The sequence below is a fragment of the Buceros rhinoceros genome, unplaced genomic scaffold, assembly GCF_000710305.1.
Source record: "Buceros rhinoceros silvestris isolate BGI_N320 unplaced genomic scaffold, ASM71030v1 scaffold12885, whole genome shotgun sequence".
Classification (NCBI taxonomy): Eukaryota; Metazoa; Chordata; class Aves; order Bucerotiformes; family Bucerotidae; genus Buceros; species Buceros rhinoceros.
In genome coordinates, this window is record NW_010412380.1 from 74,772 (window position 1) to 91,277 (window position 16,506).

At 38.5% G+C, this 16,506-nt stretch overlaps 1 protein-coding gene across 1 annotated transcript in view; it reads right to left on the reverse strand.

Moving 5' to 3' along the window:
• LOC104493660 (sodium/potassium-transporting ATPase subunit beta-1-interacting protein 2) overlaps positions 1-10,126 on the reverse strand; it is a gene marked incomplete at its 3' end in the record, with an annotated part of 78,149 nt that extends 68,023 nt beyond the window's left edge. The window contains exons 1-2 of the mRNA XM_010136385.1: positions 10,106-10,126; positions 5,898-5,978 (exon numbers count right to left, since the gene is read on the reverse strand). Of these exons, the coding sequence (XP_010134687.1) occupies positions 5,898-5,978; positions 10,106-10,126 (102 nt within the window). The remainder of the gene's footprint in view (positions 1-5,897; positions 5,979-10,105) is intronic.
• Between the last annotated feature and the right edge of the window lie 6,380 nt (positions 10,127-16,506).

Genomic DNA, 16,506 nt, shown 5'->3' on the forward strand with positions numbered 1-16,506 from the left:
CAGCAGGAAAGGGAAGAGTTATGCATTTTCAGCACTTTAGCTGACTGCAAGGTTTATATAAAATATTTTCCAAAGCACAATATCAGGCAACTTAAATGTCTGTATAAATGTCTGTATAAATTGAAATGTCTTTGAAATAAAGGATTCTAATTTTTTTTGAGTGTGTTATTACCCCTTCCAGATAACAAGGATAACCTTCATCTTTCTGCATTTTACTTAAGATAGTATATGGCTTTATACATATGTGAAGATCCTTCGTGTTTCTTCATCCTGGTTTTGCTGTGATAGAAAGAGAGGCCAGCCATGGTAAGCAGGCCCGTAGCAGTTTTGAGTCACCCAGGACCTTAAGCTGGAAGGGACAAAAGTCAGGGCAGCCCAATCTGGCTGACAGATATATCCCATACACAAACATCCCACTCATTACAAAGGGGAGAGTTTGCTAAGGGAAGGGCTCTTTCTCTTCTGGGTTGCTATCCTTGGAGGGGCTCATTCATCATTCTGCTCTTGAGGACTTCTTTCCCATTTATTATGACCACTATTCATTCACTGGGCTGATTACAACTTTATATACTTTATACTGGCATTATTATTAGGTCTGAGTTTCATTAAACCTGGTTTATTTTCAACCTACTGGTCTCCTCTCCTTATCCTGATCCCCATTCTTGGCTGGGGAGAAGTCATCAGGTGATAGAACAACTGCTATAGTTTAGCCCTGGATACAGGCTAAACATAGACATTCTTCCATAGTAAAGCAATGTAAAATTGTGGAAAATGAACTGATTATTTATTACATGATTATTAGCTTTTTTCTTGTGAGGTGCAATAAGTTATGTGTGGTTGAAAACAGAAATTCAACTACAGAAATTCAACAAGTAAGCTCAAGTACTCAACTTCACTCAAAAGTCTAAAGGGGGTCTGAGAAAAGACAGAGCATGACTCTCCGCAGAGATATACAGTGAAAGGACAAGAGGCAATGTCACAATTTCAGTGACGGAAATTTCAACTACATGTCATCAGAAATGTTTTCGCATTGAAAAGAATTAGAGATGTTGTGAAATGTCCATCCTGGGAGGCTTTTAAAACTTGACTGGCTAAACTCTGAGCCACCTGGTCTAACGTTGAAGTTGGTGCTGCTCTGAGCGGAAGACTGGATTAAGAGACCTTGAGAAGTCTCTTCCAACATGAATTAGCCTGCTTTGTGGGTCTAAGTTATCTCATATTTGCAGATATTTGGGGAAGGTAGGAGAAAATGTGTCCAGAAACATTTGATTTCCTTTAAAACTTCTGGCAGAAGACAATCCGAATACGTTCAGTTGTTTGTATCATATTTAAGTAATTTCAATACTAAATAAGTGTATTATTTTAACCTTTCCTATTCTTTCACGTTCCCCCTGTTGCAGTTCAGGACAATATAAGAAATGAAGTAGTCTCATTTGAATGCAAATAGCAACTTTTTTTAAAAGAACAGTAGCTTGCGACTCATCTGTAGAGTAAGTGCCAAAACCATGAGGAACTGCGCTTTACACATGATGAGCTGTGTACATACTATTGCCACTGTGCTTAGGGTTCTGGGATGCCACAGTTCTGTATACAAGTTTTCACGATACTGTTCTACATGTTTTCAGAGCAGAGTTCAAGTACAGGATTTACTTCTGTGAAGCGTGGAAATTAATTATGTAATGGCCAGTGAGGAGAAAACAAAATATGGAATGGCCAGACGTGGTAAGAAAAGTGCCATTTATTTTATTCTTTTTCTTGCAAATTTTTTAACCTTTTTCTGACTGCTGCAATACATGGAGTAAGATCCAGTATGGCAGCCCTACTCAATTCCCAAACCTGATTCATCCCTAAAAAAGGCCATGCTGTACAGAGATTGAGGAAGGGATAGTGAAAAGGAAAAAAATACAGTTGTGAAGGCATAATTAAAAGCGATATAAAACTGAATGTACAGAGAGAGTGAAATTATGCTTATGCAAGAAATCTTAATGCTGGCATTTCCTGACACTGGAGTGTTCGACTTTCAAACACCAAGTTTTTGTGTCAAAATACATATAAGTTAAGAACAACCTTATGATTTAATATATTAAATGTAACCTTTGTATGTTATTAGGTATAAATAAGGAAGATACCAAGAATGTTGAACAAATAGAAACTAAGACAGTTTTCACAGTTAAAATGCGTTCTTGGTCACGACCACATAATACATTGCAAAACAATACCAGAGGCCAGCTAGGTGGCAGTGAGAGGACAGCTCTGTGTCTGGTCACACAAGTAGGGTGGCATGCCAGGATAACCAAAAGTACTGACACAAGGCTGGGACCATGTGCGGCAAGGGCTGCTTTGGACCCTGACGCCCAGCTGGTCCCCCTCACCCAGCACCCCAAGTCCAGCCTCTGCCTTGACTTTCAGGAACTCACAGCAGCAGCATCTCCACATCCCCACATTTGTGATTAGACAGGTGCAAGCTCAGCCATGCATTTTGTGCAGTGAAAAAATATCTACTCATTTTTAAACAGAAAATGGAGGTTCAAAAGTTCTTATTCTGCTTGTGAGATCCTTAGACATCATCAGGGGAAGCTTTTGAATGCCTTGAAGCAAGAGTGCTGTTTCTTCATTGCACAAGCATTTGCAGCACTCTTTCTACTGAAGGTCTTAGTTCAGAGACTGCAGCTGAATCCCAGAGGAGGGAATGGGAGATTTCTCTGAAGAAGTAAAAAATGCTAAACCTACTGTTAACTTCTGCTGGGGTTTTGGGTCTTTGTTCTTTTGTTCCAAGATAGTTGTATCTACTTCCTTGTGTCCTTCATTGATGTATTTGCACAGATCATCTTCTCAGAGACACTTTTACATTTTCCCTTTTGTTTTCTCTAGTCTACTTCAGATGTGCCTCATTCAAGAAAAAGGGTTATGCTTTTCTTGTGCTACTTTTGCTTAGTCACAGGCCAAAATAAATAAATAAATAAATAGATAGATAAATAAATAAACAAATATTACTGCTCCTGAAATCTGCTTACACTATGGCACTCAGCCACAAGCAAAACAGAGACTCATTAAATATTGAAGAATAATACTGAAACTATGTCTGAGAAGTGGGTTTTCTAGGCATTCATTCACTGATCCACGTAACAACCAAGGTTAGGAACAAGTACCGCCTTGTTGCACTTCCTCTTTGTTACGCAGTCATAAATAGTCTAGCTTTCTGTGAAGGAGTTTCAGCAAAGACAACTGTGTCTCAAGGACAGAAAACACTTAGTGTGATGCCATTTTCTACAAGTTCTATATGATTGCAATGGTGTACAATGCAAACAGATCTGCATGGCTGTTCTCTAAGAATCCTTGAGCCTCAGTCTCTTCAGAGATGATCACCTTATTTTCAAAATTTCTGAATCTTTGAAGGTTTGTTTCAGTGTAATAGGGAGAAGTTGTGAAAATGTCATGACCTACACATCCCCAGCTGAAATGAACACTGAAGCTAGCAACCCTTTTGGAATAAGGTATACTAACAATTGAAATATGTCCTCTCCATTGTATCAGGAGGCAATGATGGGGAAAATGATGTTTATACATATAAAAGCTTTCTCAAAACATTTTTTAAAAAAACTTGTTTTATTTGTTAAAAAGCTATAAATTATACATATAAAAATAAACTATACCTGGCTGAATGATTACTAGGCTGTAAATTTAACCTATTGGTTCCTAAAGCCATGCTGTGCAGGACCCTTCATCATGGTTTACAGCTTCAGATGCGTCCCTCAGGTACTTACCTAAAGGTTATTTTTTATTCTCTGTTTAGAACCAATTCAGACCCACAGCTATTTTCAAAGTTCTATGTACCATTTCAAACACAAAAAAAATACACAGGAGTATCATTTCAGATTTGAAGTTGCAATTATTCCCTGGTAAAAATGTAAGTAATAAAGAAGATTCAGTGCAAGACATGGATATGACTGATAGACACAAAACTTAAAATGGTCCATTGTGTAAGATACCTACATGTGTAAAAGAGCTGGAGCCTCTGAAGGATCTAGAACAGGAGGATAAGTTTTACCCATCCAAACAGTTGGATGTCTTTCCATTAGATATATACTTCTAGGCCCTAAATATTGTAGAAGATTTGATCATGGAAGGAAGTTTTGATGTACCATTCATAGTTGAAAGGGAGAGGAGAGCGTGAATTAGACCTTTTGTAGATAGTAAATGAATCTGTATCTATTTCTTAAATCCATTTTCTAGGAACTTTTCCTTTTCTCCCTCTCTTTACCAATGCTGTGGGTCTGAAAACCAGCTGAAGTGAACGGAATATACTCTACCGGGTATTTCAAGTCAAATTATATCACTGGAACAAATAATATCTCTAAAGACCCATCTTTATTCCAACTAGCTCTTACCAATGTTCTTAAGCAGTTTTGTCCCCTTTAAAACACAGTGCTCAAACAGCTGCTTCTTTCTCCCTCCCTTCCCACCCTCTTTCTCCTCCTCATGCATGGTAAGAATCCCAACATTTACAAGTGGAGGTATGCAGATGGCTAAAACAAGCAGGTGGAAAGAGGGTGGATTGGGTTGAATATAATTGTACAACAGGTGCTGGGTTTGAAATATACCTTAGCTCCCTTAGCCATGCAGAAAGCATTTTAACTGAATAAAGGTTAATATATGCAAGTTCTTCTATTTGCTATGTTTTTACCAAGCTTTTAATGTGACTGGGCCTGTCTGGAGGTATAAACCCCAGAGAGTGTAATGTTTTACCTGTATAAAATTACTTTACAACCTCAGGAGATGTCTCTGATCCCTTTGAAGCCATCACTTTTTGGAGAAACAGAATACACAAGGATGAAATATCCCTGTCTCTAGTATTTTTTGTACTATGGGGGTGAATTGAGAGAAAGTAACAGGTAAGGAAGTATCTTTGCCTCATTTATTCTTTCTGTAATTGTGTTTAACTTTCTGTGTCATAACATATCAGTGACTCATAAAGGATCAGAGAATTACATCTGTAATTTACAGTTGGGCTAAACTCCCTTTAATCAGGAATGGCAATTAAATATCTGAGTCAAGAAGAAAATGTGATCTCTTTCACACGTGAGATTGTCCCTGATGGTTGGTTCACACCACTCTGAGCATAACTCAGCATGGACAGCAATATTTAGACTCAGTCGAAGCTTATTACTTTAACAAAATAATTTGTTACCACTGCTAATCTTTTATTCCACAAATTGCCAGCCTTCTGAGAATGCCTTAGAAAGCAGGAATTTTGTTTTGGGATGTTGATTTGAGCACATTACCAACTGCCACTTAATGTGTTATTACTTACAGTGTCAATAAAACCCTATAATTATGTCATTCTTTGGAAAATATATTTTTCCTATGGATTTTGACTGTAAGTGTTCAGTCATAACATTCCTACCAGAAGCACAAGTTAAAAAACACTTCTGTAGCCAAATGACAATCTATTCTGGTACCTCAGTTTACATTTTAATTTAATAAAAGACACCTTGTTTTACAATTATTATGCTGTGATATAAGACTCCTGGAAGGAACCCAGCTAAGTTACACTAAGTACAAAAAACTTTTGTTTACCCTGAGACGGTAATATTTTGTAACCATGAAATCACTAATTAATGTCTCTCATAGAAACAACATTTGCATTGCAAGAATTGCTGAGGGGGAAAAAGAGTTAATTTTCTTTTAAAATATGCATACTGTTATTGTTGTGGACATTGGAAAGTCTATGCTCATTACTATATAGATTAAAAGTTTCTAACATACCCAGAACACTCCAAATTTCCATCATACTACCCTCATTCCAGCAGCTAAGAGGATGAGTAAAACAGAATTCCTTTCAAATGAGGCATGTTAACAAAGTGTTGACGGCTTAACAACATTCAATGGCAAATTACCTTTGAAAGGTCCCCAGCCTCCAAATAGAAGCAGATAACAAACACGTTCCACGTAACCCAAAGGACCAGCCAGACAGCATACTGGAGGGAATCACAGAGAAACAGTGCATTAATAATGTCACTATCGACTGAGTTAAACTTAGTTCATCAGACCATTAACTCGATCCAAGACAAAACCAGACTATAAATATGGTGCATATGAATAAATGTGTTACATATAAAAGAGAATGAAGAATAAATTCTTTCTTTTCACAATCTGAAGTGACCTAGTGAGTACTTAGTCACACCAGAAAATCTGTATCTGAGAAGAAACCAACAGATCTGACGTTTGAATTCGACACTGATCTGGTTCTTTTATTATTGTTCAAATGAGTAATATTGTAATATTGAGAGAGGCATGTAGTATAAATTATATGAAAAGTGCAGAGCTGTTTATTCAAATCGTTATTCAAATCTAACTTACTAAATAATAAGGTCTAATTGAAGTAGGCACTGGATTATGCAACACTTCAGATTTAGTCTCAAGAAACTAAACCTATATATAACCTCAAGAAAATAAACCTATATCTATAGATTATTTTGCAGTATTTCTACAAAATATGGAGGAATGTGGTCACGATGGCTATATTTTGTGACATTTGAAAGCGTCGTTCATAATTATTCAATGTGCTCAGAGGCAGGCTGCATTTTAAATTGCCAGTTTCTTCCTTGGTTTGGTTTGGTTTCGTTTAATCGTGTATAGGAGAAGTATTCATGCTCGAGCAATATCTGTTCATGGTGGTTGTCAAATTTCTTATTTACATACCTGCTGTGAGTAAGGGAGTACACACTCTCTCTCCTTTAGTCCACTACCATGCTGCTTCTTTGTATTATTAAGACCTTATTTGCTAGGACTGGTAACTACATTTCCCTGCCATAATGCCGGTGGATCTTGTAGAATAAAGACTGACCTACTGTGCTACTCTTTTCTAATGTTTGTGCTTGAGAACTTCTCCTGACAAATTATTCCATCATCTAACAAACCTTAAGATCTACAAATATTTTTCTAACGGCTATTGTAGCTTTCCTCTAATTGTTCACAATTCTCTTCTACATGTTTGGTAATTTCATTCCACCAACCCATGGCACTGCACAAGTGTGAAATACGAAAGACAAGATGGTATTCCCTACCTGTTATAGCTGAGTGCTATTGCCTTCTTTTATACCACCAACCCATTTCTCCCCATTATTTATAGACTTACTCTTCTTGTTTTGCTATCTTTTCTCCAAACTGTACTGATTCAATTTTGTTAAACTTCTTTTCCAAATCAGGAAACACTGTTTTCTGCACACCTCTATATGACACCACCTTCTAAATAAAAAGACAATATAAAGGACCATCTAAAGGTTTCTGTGACTTGTCTCAAAAGAGACAGATATATAGCCTTGGGGAAATGTAAACACCCTGAGGGCTTCACACAAGAGCTGAGAAAAATGTTTAGGCTGATAACAGACAATGGGACTTGTCCCGGGCAAGGAAAATCAGTAAAACAGGTTTGGATTAAGGGGGTGAAATGTAATTTGTTTAATGCACAAAGCATTAGAACCACAAATTAATCACTTAAATTTAAATAGGACAGGTGATAGAAAAGAGAGAGGGAGACAAATATAAATACGTGAATAGGTATATACCACTGTTTGTCATGAACAACAACCTCATTCCCTAAATTCAGTGAAAACCTGTGTCACTTTTCTCTTGGACGTACGTATCGTTCAACATGTCTTTTTCTACTTCATCTTCTAAATCCTGTGAAAATAATGCAATTCTGTCCTTTCCTAGGAGATCTGAAGTGAGACTATATCCCACATGAGTAAAATTTAGGCCCCTTCCCATTTCTTATTTTAATAGATAACCAAATAATTGTCAATCTGCCTAGCTATTAGGTAGACCATGTATAGATTTTAAAGAATTATAATAAATGTTTAATCTAATAGAAGCTAACACAGTTGTAAAGGGTTGAATTGCTTTACACAGAAGTAATTTTAGGTCATTTAAAGCATAGAGATTACATATACGTTATTAGGACAGCTCTTTTTGGTCCATAGATCTCATTGCAGATCACAGATTTATTTACGTGAGGAGGGAATCTCTGGAGGTCACCTGTTCCAATCACTGCCCAAAGCACAATGAGCATAGATCAAGTTGTGTAGGGATTTATCCAGCTGAGGTCAGAATATCTCCAGGGGTGGAGATTTCATGGCTGCTTTAATGCACAACTAGTCTTTGAGCATAGACTGCTCATAAACCTTTGGAACATAGGAACTTAATTCAGAGGCATGATCTTAAAACACTTTTTTTTTTTTTTTAAAACCCCACTCTGAGACATTAAGTATATTGAGCATTTCTTTCTCCTGTAGCTTGCTCATGGTACACCTTGCTTCGCATGTATGAGGAGCATTATAACTATCAGGCCAAGAGAAGAAAACATTAGAGTCAATAACCTTAATTTGGCCTATTTTCTAACTTAGCAACATTTTAACTTGCTCGGGTTTTGTCAATTATTTTGAGAATTTAATGTTATATACAAGTATACATATACTCTGATGGAGTTAATGCAAGTATTTCTTCTGACATGTGAAGATAACTGGATTTCTCTTAGTGAAAACTCTAAATACTGCATTTAGACTGGTTTCCCAAAGAAATTAGACTTAATCAGTAATATCCATGTGCGACGTCTGTTCCTTTGTAATAACTTCTCTGTTCCTGAACAATTTTAAACAAACTGGACAAAAGACTGGAAGTTTCAAAGGTATTTTTTCACAGAAGTTTCAGGAAAATAGGCCTACAAATGGGAAGACACACTCTATTAAATTCTCATACAGAGTATCATCTTTTACCAGACAACACGAAAGGGAAAAAAATGTGGGAAAGAGCCACTGAAAACTAGGTTTCATTAGGTGGGCTGTTCATGGCACAACTTGTCCCATTGCACATAAGCAAGAGCTGATTAAAAAGCTCCCTGTGTGCAGCACATCCAGCAGAACACTCCAAGGCCCTTTGGAGCTGCTTGTCGCAGCATAGAGCCTTACTCCTTCATAAGGAAGTGACATTTAGATACACTCTTTGTTACAAACGTCTGCTGTTAGTGGACTACAGATAAGGTTTAAAAAGTATGTTTTAAACTGCTTCCTTTCAAAATGTTATTTTAAGTGTTTGCTGCCTGAATTCAGCGGATAAACACGGAAAATAATTGCCTTGAAATATAAAGATGCTTCTGCTTCTCACTGTCTCTTATTTCAGGTGCTTCAAATCTAGCACATCTCTTATCTCTGGATCACATGCAGTCATAAATACCTCTTGTTGTCTATGTGCTTCGGCAAATTGTTGTGGAAATTCAGCTCTGAAGGTTTATGACAATGAACAAATCTCTCCAGTGCTCCCTATTGTATGTATCTAATCAGAAACACATTTTTGTAAGAGTTCTTCAAAGGGCTATAGCTCTAATTTTTTTTCTCTTACGTGGGAGTTCAAGACAGCTGCATTAACTGACAGAATTCACCACAATGCTACAGCAATCAGTATAACATGGCTTTTTTTCAGTCTTTTTCAATCTTGACTGTATTAAATGAGATAGAAATCTGAAGCTGTAACAGTAAAGTAAAAGTAGATATACAAACATCACTCTTTCTAAAAAACCATAAAATATAAAATGGACTTCATTTTCTAAGACTACATGTGTCAAAAATTCATTTCACACTGAAAACAGACTGCACATATTCCAGGAAGTTCTATTCTAAAAATACCTTCTCGATCAATCAATCAATCAATCAATCAATATCTGACTTTATTCAAATCACCAGAACACATTAGATTCTGTTTGAATCTTATTTAAATCTTATTTAAAGTCTTATTTGACTAATTACGGTCTTCCTCAGGAAGGTTTATACATGACTCTGTGTGCATGTTTGGCTCTGTATTATTCAGGAAATAAAAAAAATCTTCTCTTAAGAGTATCTTAGGGAAACTGTCTTTTCCTTCACTTTCATCCTGCATCAAAAACCATGAGTTAAAAATATTGTGTGCAACAGGTTCTTCCAGTTCTGAGAATAAGCTGGAGATGTAATCAGGCAGTTTTGTGGTCCAGCCCTCTTAATATACATAGACTGGCAAATTCTATTTCCCTAAATGTGGTACAATCAAAGAAGAGCATAATGGTCTTCGTTCGTACCTTTGAGTCTCTTTCGTTCATGACGTAACTTTCAAAGCCGCCGCCTTTTTTTTTTTTTTGTAAAAATATGGAAATCACTTTTCTCTGATTGTATCTGATTTTCCTTCTCTGAAAGCACCTGTTGCTCCTCTCCACCGCATATCTCAAATACCCTAAATAATAGTTTCTTTCTCCTCCCTCTGGATCTCCAGTTTGTACCTCAGGTTTTGGTGAGAGCATGGGCCTTTTTTGGACTGGGAAAGGTTATTGTTACTATTTCCTTTACTGTTAAGCTTGTCACAAGTACCTTCTAGATCAAGCATTCTCAAAAAGTTCTTTAAAAATAAGACAGGAGAAACTTTCGAACAACATCCAGGAGTAAGGCTGGCATCTCTGTAACTACAGATGCAAAAACCTCAGGACATTTAATCGTTAAGACATCACTAACTGGGAAGCCTGCCACCAACATCCACACTTGATGCACATACATCGTCTTTTGGCTCTCTGCAGCTATGCCCATCTGCTTCAGTGGCATGGTGCCTGCTTTTCAGCTAGTTGGACAGTTTCAGTACGCAGTGGTGCCAAAGAAAGGTTTTACATGCATAGCCTGTACAACCCTGAAAGTGTCATTTCTTTTGTAGGAAGAAATGCTAGTGCTGAGATACTAATAGACTACGCCTTTGTGCATTTTTTTTGTTCTGCGCTCACTGAAAATGGGTTTTGCCAAAACCATTTTTACATCTTTTTTACAAAGAAAGACACAGTACTGGTAGTCAAGGGGAAAGAAAGCAGTATCTACAGACAAGACATCGATGAGCAAAGCCATTATGAGATAAAATTCAGAGAGTATGGCAGGTTAGGAGTATAGTTTAAGTATTGTGGAATTTATATCACTAATACAAAGGACCAAAAAAAAAAAAAGGGAAAAAAATACAATCTCACCTCATTCTACAAATATTGAAACAAAGAGAGTTTTTCAAATGCAGGATTTGGATCACACTGAGAAGAATTCAAACAGACTATTACATGGCAACATGCAGCTGAGATGTTCTAAATAGCCCTATTTTGTCCTACAGAGGTGACACACCACTCCCACAGAAATTTGACAATATTTTTTTTCCCCCAGTTTGTATCAGTAGTTTGGTAAATCTTTAAATTAAGAAACATATTATTTTTAAAATGTTTTTCTCCTACTTGTGAGAGTCGGGGTCACAAACTTCCATGGAGACCATAACTGCATCAGAACTAACAAACAGCTACCAAGAATAAAATTTGATCTACATTTAAAGGTAAAAGAATAAGTTGCAGCCATATGGAATGCGATTATTCAATCGCAGAGTAGTCCCTATAAAAAATAGCACATTATTCTTTAGGTAGAAAAAAGGTCTTACCGCCTGTGATGAAATTAAAAAAACAATTTGTGCAAAGTACTGGTTGTGAGGTGAAATCAGCTATCTAAAAGAGTTCTGGCAAGAAACAGTTACAATTTCAGAAGCTTATTTTCTACAACAAACTGGGGATTAAAGGAAGACCTAAAGGCTGGGGACTTGTTGGAAAAGATATAGTAAAAAAAACACCATCTGGTGTATAGTGTTCCAGAGTTCTTGTAAATCCATTGTTAAAATATGTGGATAGCATGGAAAATGAAATTAAAATATATCTACAGTTCTGTTTGGATGTATCGCCTGAAAACAACCACTGTTCAGCACAGATGTCATTTCAAGCTAAGGGTAGAATACATATTCTTTTTATAGCAGTCCTAATTCAGCAAATTGGAATATAAGGAGATTATTTAACCCTTAATTAAGCAAGTCTAAAAAAAATTCTTGAAATTACATGTTGAGGAAATTAAACTGACTTGCAAAGTACATGATGCATATAAATTTGTCATATATCATTATCATATATCATTACCATTTTCATATATCATTAATGAAGTACAGCATAATTTCTATATAACAATGCTAGAGGATAGAGCAAATACCATCAAGAAACCCAACTGTGTGACTATAGGTTCAAAAGCTGCCTTGAAACATTAGATTACACAACTTTGCTTTGTTTTGAGAAGAGTGTTGGATAAGATGGTTCTCATCCCAAGCCAGCTTTTCCTCCAGTTTTTTAATTCTTACAGATCTTGGCATTGTGAACCTATACACAGCTCAGATGGAGAAGCATACACATTATTTTGATAAACACGGGGTTACACAGACCCTTTCCCAGCACTTCACAGAAAAAAAAAGTGCAGTTTGTTGAAAGGATGTTAGCTCAACAAATTGTAAGGAAGTAAGAAAGGACAATAATGAGGGAATAAGCAGCTGATATTTCAAATGGAGTAGGAGTATACCCAGATGTCATGATGGCATTTAATGACATCAGTACTGAAAGGCATGGTAGCTCCCACACTGTGGCAGAGGAGCCGTGTGACTTTCATTGCAGCAACTTAGCTTGCCATGGAAAATCTGAGTACCATCGAGCCAATAAGCTTCACCGGTGCCCCCAGCATTGCCACATCAGAGAGATGGTGATGACAGTTTTATGATAGCTTGACAGGCTGATCATACTGCTTGGAAAATCAATGGATTTTTTTAAGAGACTGGTCTCAGCACTTGTGAGCCCACACCTTGTTTGCTGTGTCTAGTTTTCAGCCACTCACCACAAGAAGGACACTGAGGTGCTGGAACGTGTCCAGTGAAGGGCATCAAGGCTGGTGAAGGGTCTAGAGAACGAGTCTCATAGGGAATGGCTGAGGAAACTGCGTAGGTTTAGTCTGGAGCAAAAGAAACTCAGGAGTGATCTCATCACTCTCTACACCTCCCCGAAAGGGGAGGAAGCTGAAGAAAAATTTCTTTACAGAAAGGATAGTAAAGCACTGCAACAGGCTGCCCAGGGAGGTGGTGGAGTCCCCATCCTGGAAGTATTTAAAAGACGTGTGGATGTGGCACTGAGGGACATGGTTTAGGGACCCTGGCAGTGCAGGGTGAATGGCTGGACTCGATGATCTTAAAGGTTTCCTCCAACAAAAATGATTCAGTGATTCTGTGATTCTGTAATTATTCCAAAATTCTGTAAGGTATAATTGAAAATTGACTAGGGTTCTCCCACTCTCCAATTCCATTTCAGACTGCCAGATCAAGTGCAAACTCCCTCCTGGTATGTGGAAATAAGTACTGAAATGCCCGTAGAAAAATACTATAATTTTTATTGCTGTTGTCTTAAGATCAACAGGATAACTTGAGACCATTGACAAAAATTGTAGCTATGCAAGCTAAAGTTCCTGCTTATATTTCACGCTTGAATTAGAATATGCTGCTGGCCTAATTGCTTGGATGTTTCAAATATAATTTCCTGTCCAAGCACAATAATGTATTTCACGCAAAGAAAAAAAGACGGTTCCATGCATCCGATGTAAAGTTAAGTAAAATACAGAAAAATTAAGAAAAGTGAGAATGAGAAGTTATCGATGTTAATTTAAATCAACATTGAATTCTTTTTCATCTATCACAGCAGAGGTTCACTGGATGCTGCTGTTCAATATTTCTTTATACGTTCATCAGACAGTCCAGCCTTGTGCTTTATTTACTGAATACCATCCACAGTCAATTGTCAGATTTTCTTAGGCTAGCTGAATTACTGCAGCTTCTCAGTACATCTCAAGCAAGGATTACGTTCCTAAGACCCTGGCTAGGCAAGGTAATAGTTATTAGTTTCATGCTAGAAATGAGAAATTTCTGCTGCAATGAGTCTGGGTACTGAAGGAAACCTCATTCCTCATTACCAGTGAGAGAAACCCATGTTGCGCACTAATAAGGAGATGCTCACTTTGATCACACAATCAAAGATCATGGCATAATTAAAAAATGCAAGTGGCTAAATAAAGGTCACAGAGGCAGCTTCAGTTCTGGAACTTTCTTGGTCTCAGGTACTGCATTTGCAGCTTTAATAGGCTCTTGTTCGTATAAGTGTGTGTGTAGGTATTTTCACAAGTGTGCTTATACTGTGGATAGTGGGTGTTACACAGTCAGGTAACCACAATTAATAATGTGTGATGATTAGTGCCCTCCACGTGAGCTGATGATAGCAGGAAGATAATGCTCTTTTAGCTCCCAAATAAGTCTAAATACTTACAGATAAGTGTAAATACTTCTATCTTGTTTAAAGGAAACACTGATAACCAAAAGAAAACCTAAAATACTTTTACAGCGACATGTTGATCTATACATGAGACATTAGAGACCCTCAACCTTTCAGAACAGACCTGTGCTAATCAAAGCAACAAAATCACAGGAGGCAACACCCCACCAGTCACAATTACCCGGGCTAGAGGCCTCTGCGCTCTGCCCTCCTCCCTTTCCCCAGGGTGAACAATGGCTTCCTTCATCTCCTCCATATGGTTGGAGCAAATAAAGTATGGTGTCTTTTCCTCCAACCTGCACAGGTGCAGGTTGACCAATCAAAGAGAGGCATGGGCAAAGTAAGAGCCCACACAGACCCCAGGGTTCATCTGTCTGTTCAGCAGAAGCAGAGCTTGCTCCCTCAGCACCGTGGCTCGCTTGCATGACGGACAGCTGCATGCCTAGAGTTTGCTGCCATCCCCTAATTTGAAATCACTGCCCATTCAAACAAAGCCAGATGAATTTGCAATGGGGACAAATGACAGACTGAAATTAGGTCCTGTGGCATCTCTTCCCTCTTTCTTTCCATGTCAAATGTCACAATGACATTGAAAAAAAGAATTATTGGAAATTAGTGTAATGGCCCAACCAGGATCAAGAGGCAGATGAAATAGTCTATAAGCAGCTGGGAGAATTCTCACAATTACTACTGCTTGTTCTCATGGGGGGTTTCAACTTACCAGATGTCTGCTGGAAATAAAATACAACGCAACAGAGAGGAAACAGGCCAGGAGGTTCCTGGAGTGTGTGGAAGCCATCTTCCTAACCCAGTTGGTGAGTGAGCCAGCTAGGGAAGGCTCCCTGCTACACCTGCTGTTGGTGAACAGAGAAGGACTTGTGGGAGGGGGTTTCAACTTACCAGATGTCTGCTGGAAATAAAATACAACGCAACAGAGAGGAAACAGGCCAGGAGGTTCCTGGAGTGTGTGGAAGCCATCTTCCTAACCCAGTTGGTGAGTGAGCCAGCTAGGGAAGGCTCCCTGCTACACCTGCTGTTGGTGAACAGAGAAGGACTTGTGGGAGATGTGAAGGTTAAAGGCCATCTTGAGCACAGCAATCAGGAAATGGTAGAGTTTTCACTTCTTAGAGAAGTAAGGAGGGGTTCAGTTGAACTGTCACCTTGAACTTCTGGAGGGCAGACTTTGACCTGTTCAGGCGACTGGTTGACAGAGTCTCTTGGGAGGCAGTAAAGGCCATCTTGAGCACAGCAATCAGGAAATGGTAGAGTTTTCACTTCTTAGAGAAGTAAGGAGGGGTTCAGTTGAACTGTCACCTTGAACTTCTGGAGGGCAGACTTTGACCTGTTCAGGCGACTGGTTGACAGAGTCTCTTGGGAGGCAGTCCTGAAGGACAAAGGAGTCCAGGAAGGCTGGACATTCTTCAAGAATGAAATCATAAAGGCAGGGAAGAAGACTGACATGGCTTAACAGAGAGCTGTGGCTGGAACTTAGGAAGAAAAGGATAGTTTATGGCATATGGAAGAAGGGGCAGGCCACTCAGGAAGACTATAAGATTTTGCGAGGCTCTGCAGGGAGAAGATTAGAAGGGCCAAAGCCCAACTAGAACTTAATCTGACAACTGCTGTAAAGGACAATAAAATTGTTTCCATAAATACATCAACAACAAAAGAATGACCAAGGAGAATATCCAACCTGTATGGCATATGGAGGGGGAACATACTGACCAAGCATGACAAAAGGCTGAGGCACTGAATGTCTTCTTTGCCTCAGTCTTTAACTGTACGGCCAGCTGTTCTCTGAGTGCCCAGCTCCCTGAGCTGGACAATAGGAAAGGGGACCAGAATGAAGCCCCCATAATGCTCATTTTGTAAGTAGCAGAAGGCAGATCTAGGAAGAGGAGTATTCTTAAGAATCTCTGTCCTTTCCTGTTACTGAACGCTTGTCTCATACAACCTGAGACCACATTTGCCTGGGTGGGGAGAAATGGATGGGGAGAAAAGCATAGTGCACCCTGGTCTTCTGCCCCACTCCAACATTTGCGGTGTCTTTGGCTGAATTAATTCTATGGCAACCTTGCCTGCTCCCAGCTTAAGTGAAAACCTATCGTCATGATGACATTCCCAAGGCACTCATTTTGGAACAAAATGCTGCAGAAGGCAGAATAAGCATCATAAGAGGCTGCTGTGTGGCTGCGATATCTAACTCACATTCCCTGTTTACCCCAGAGCTGTTCCAATTGCACTGATGCTTTTGTTTGCTGAAGGTCTATTAGGAAGCAATGAAGTGGATC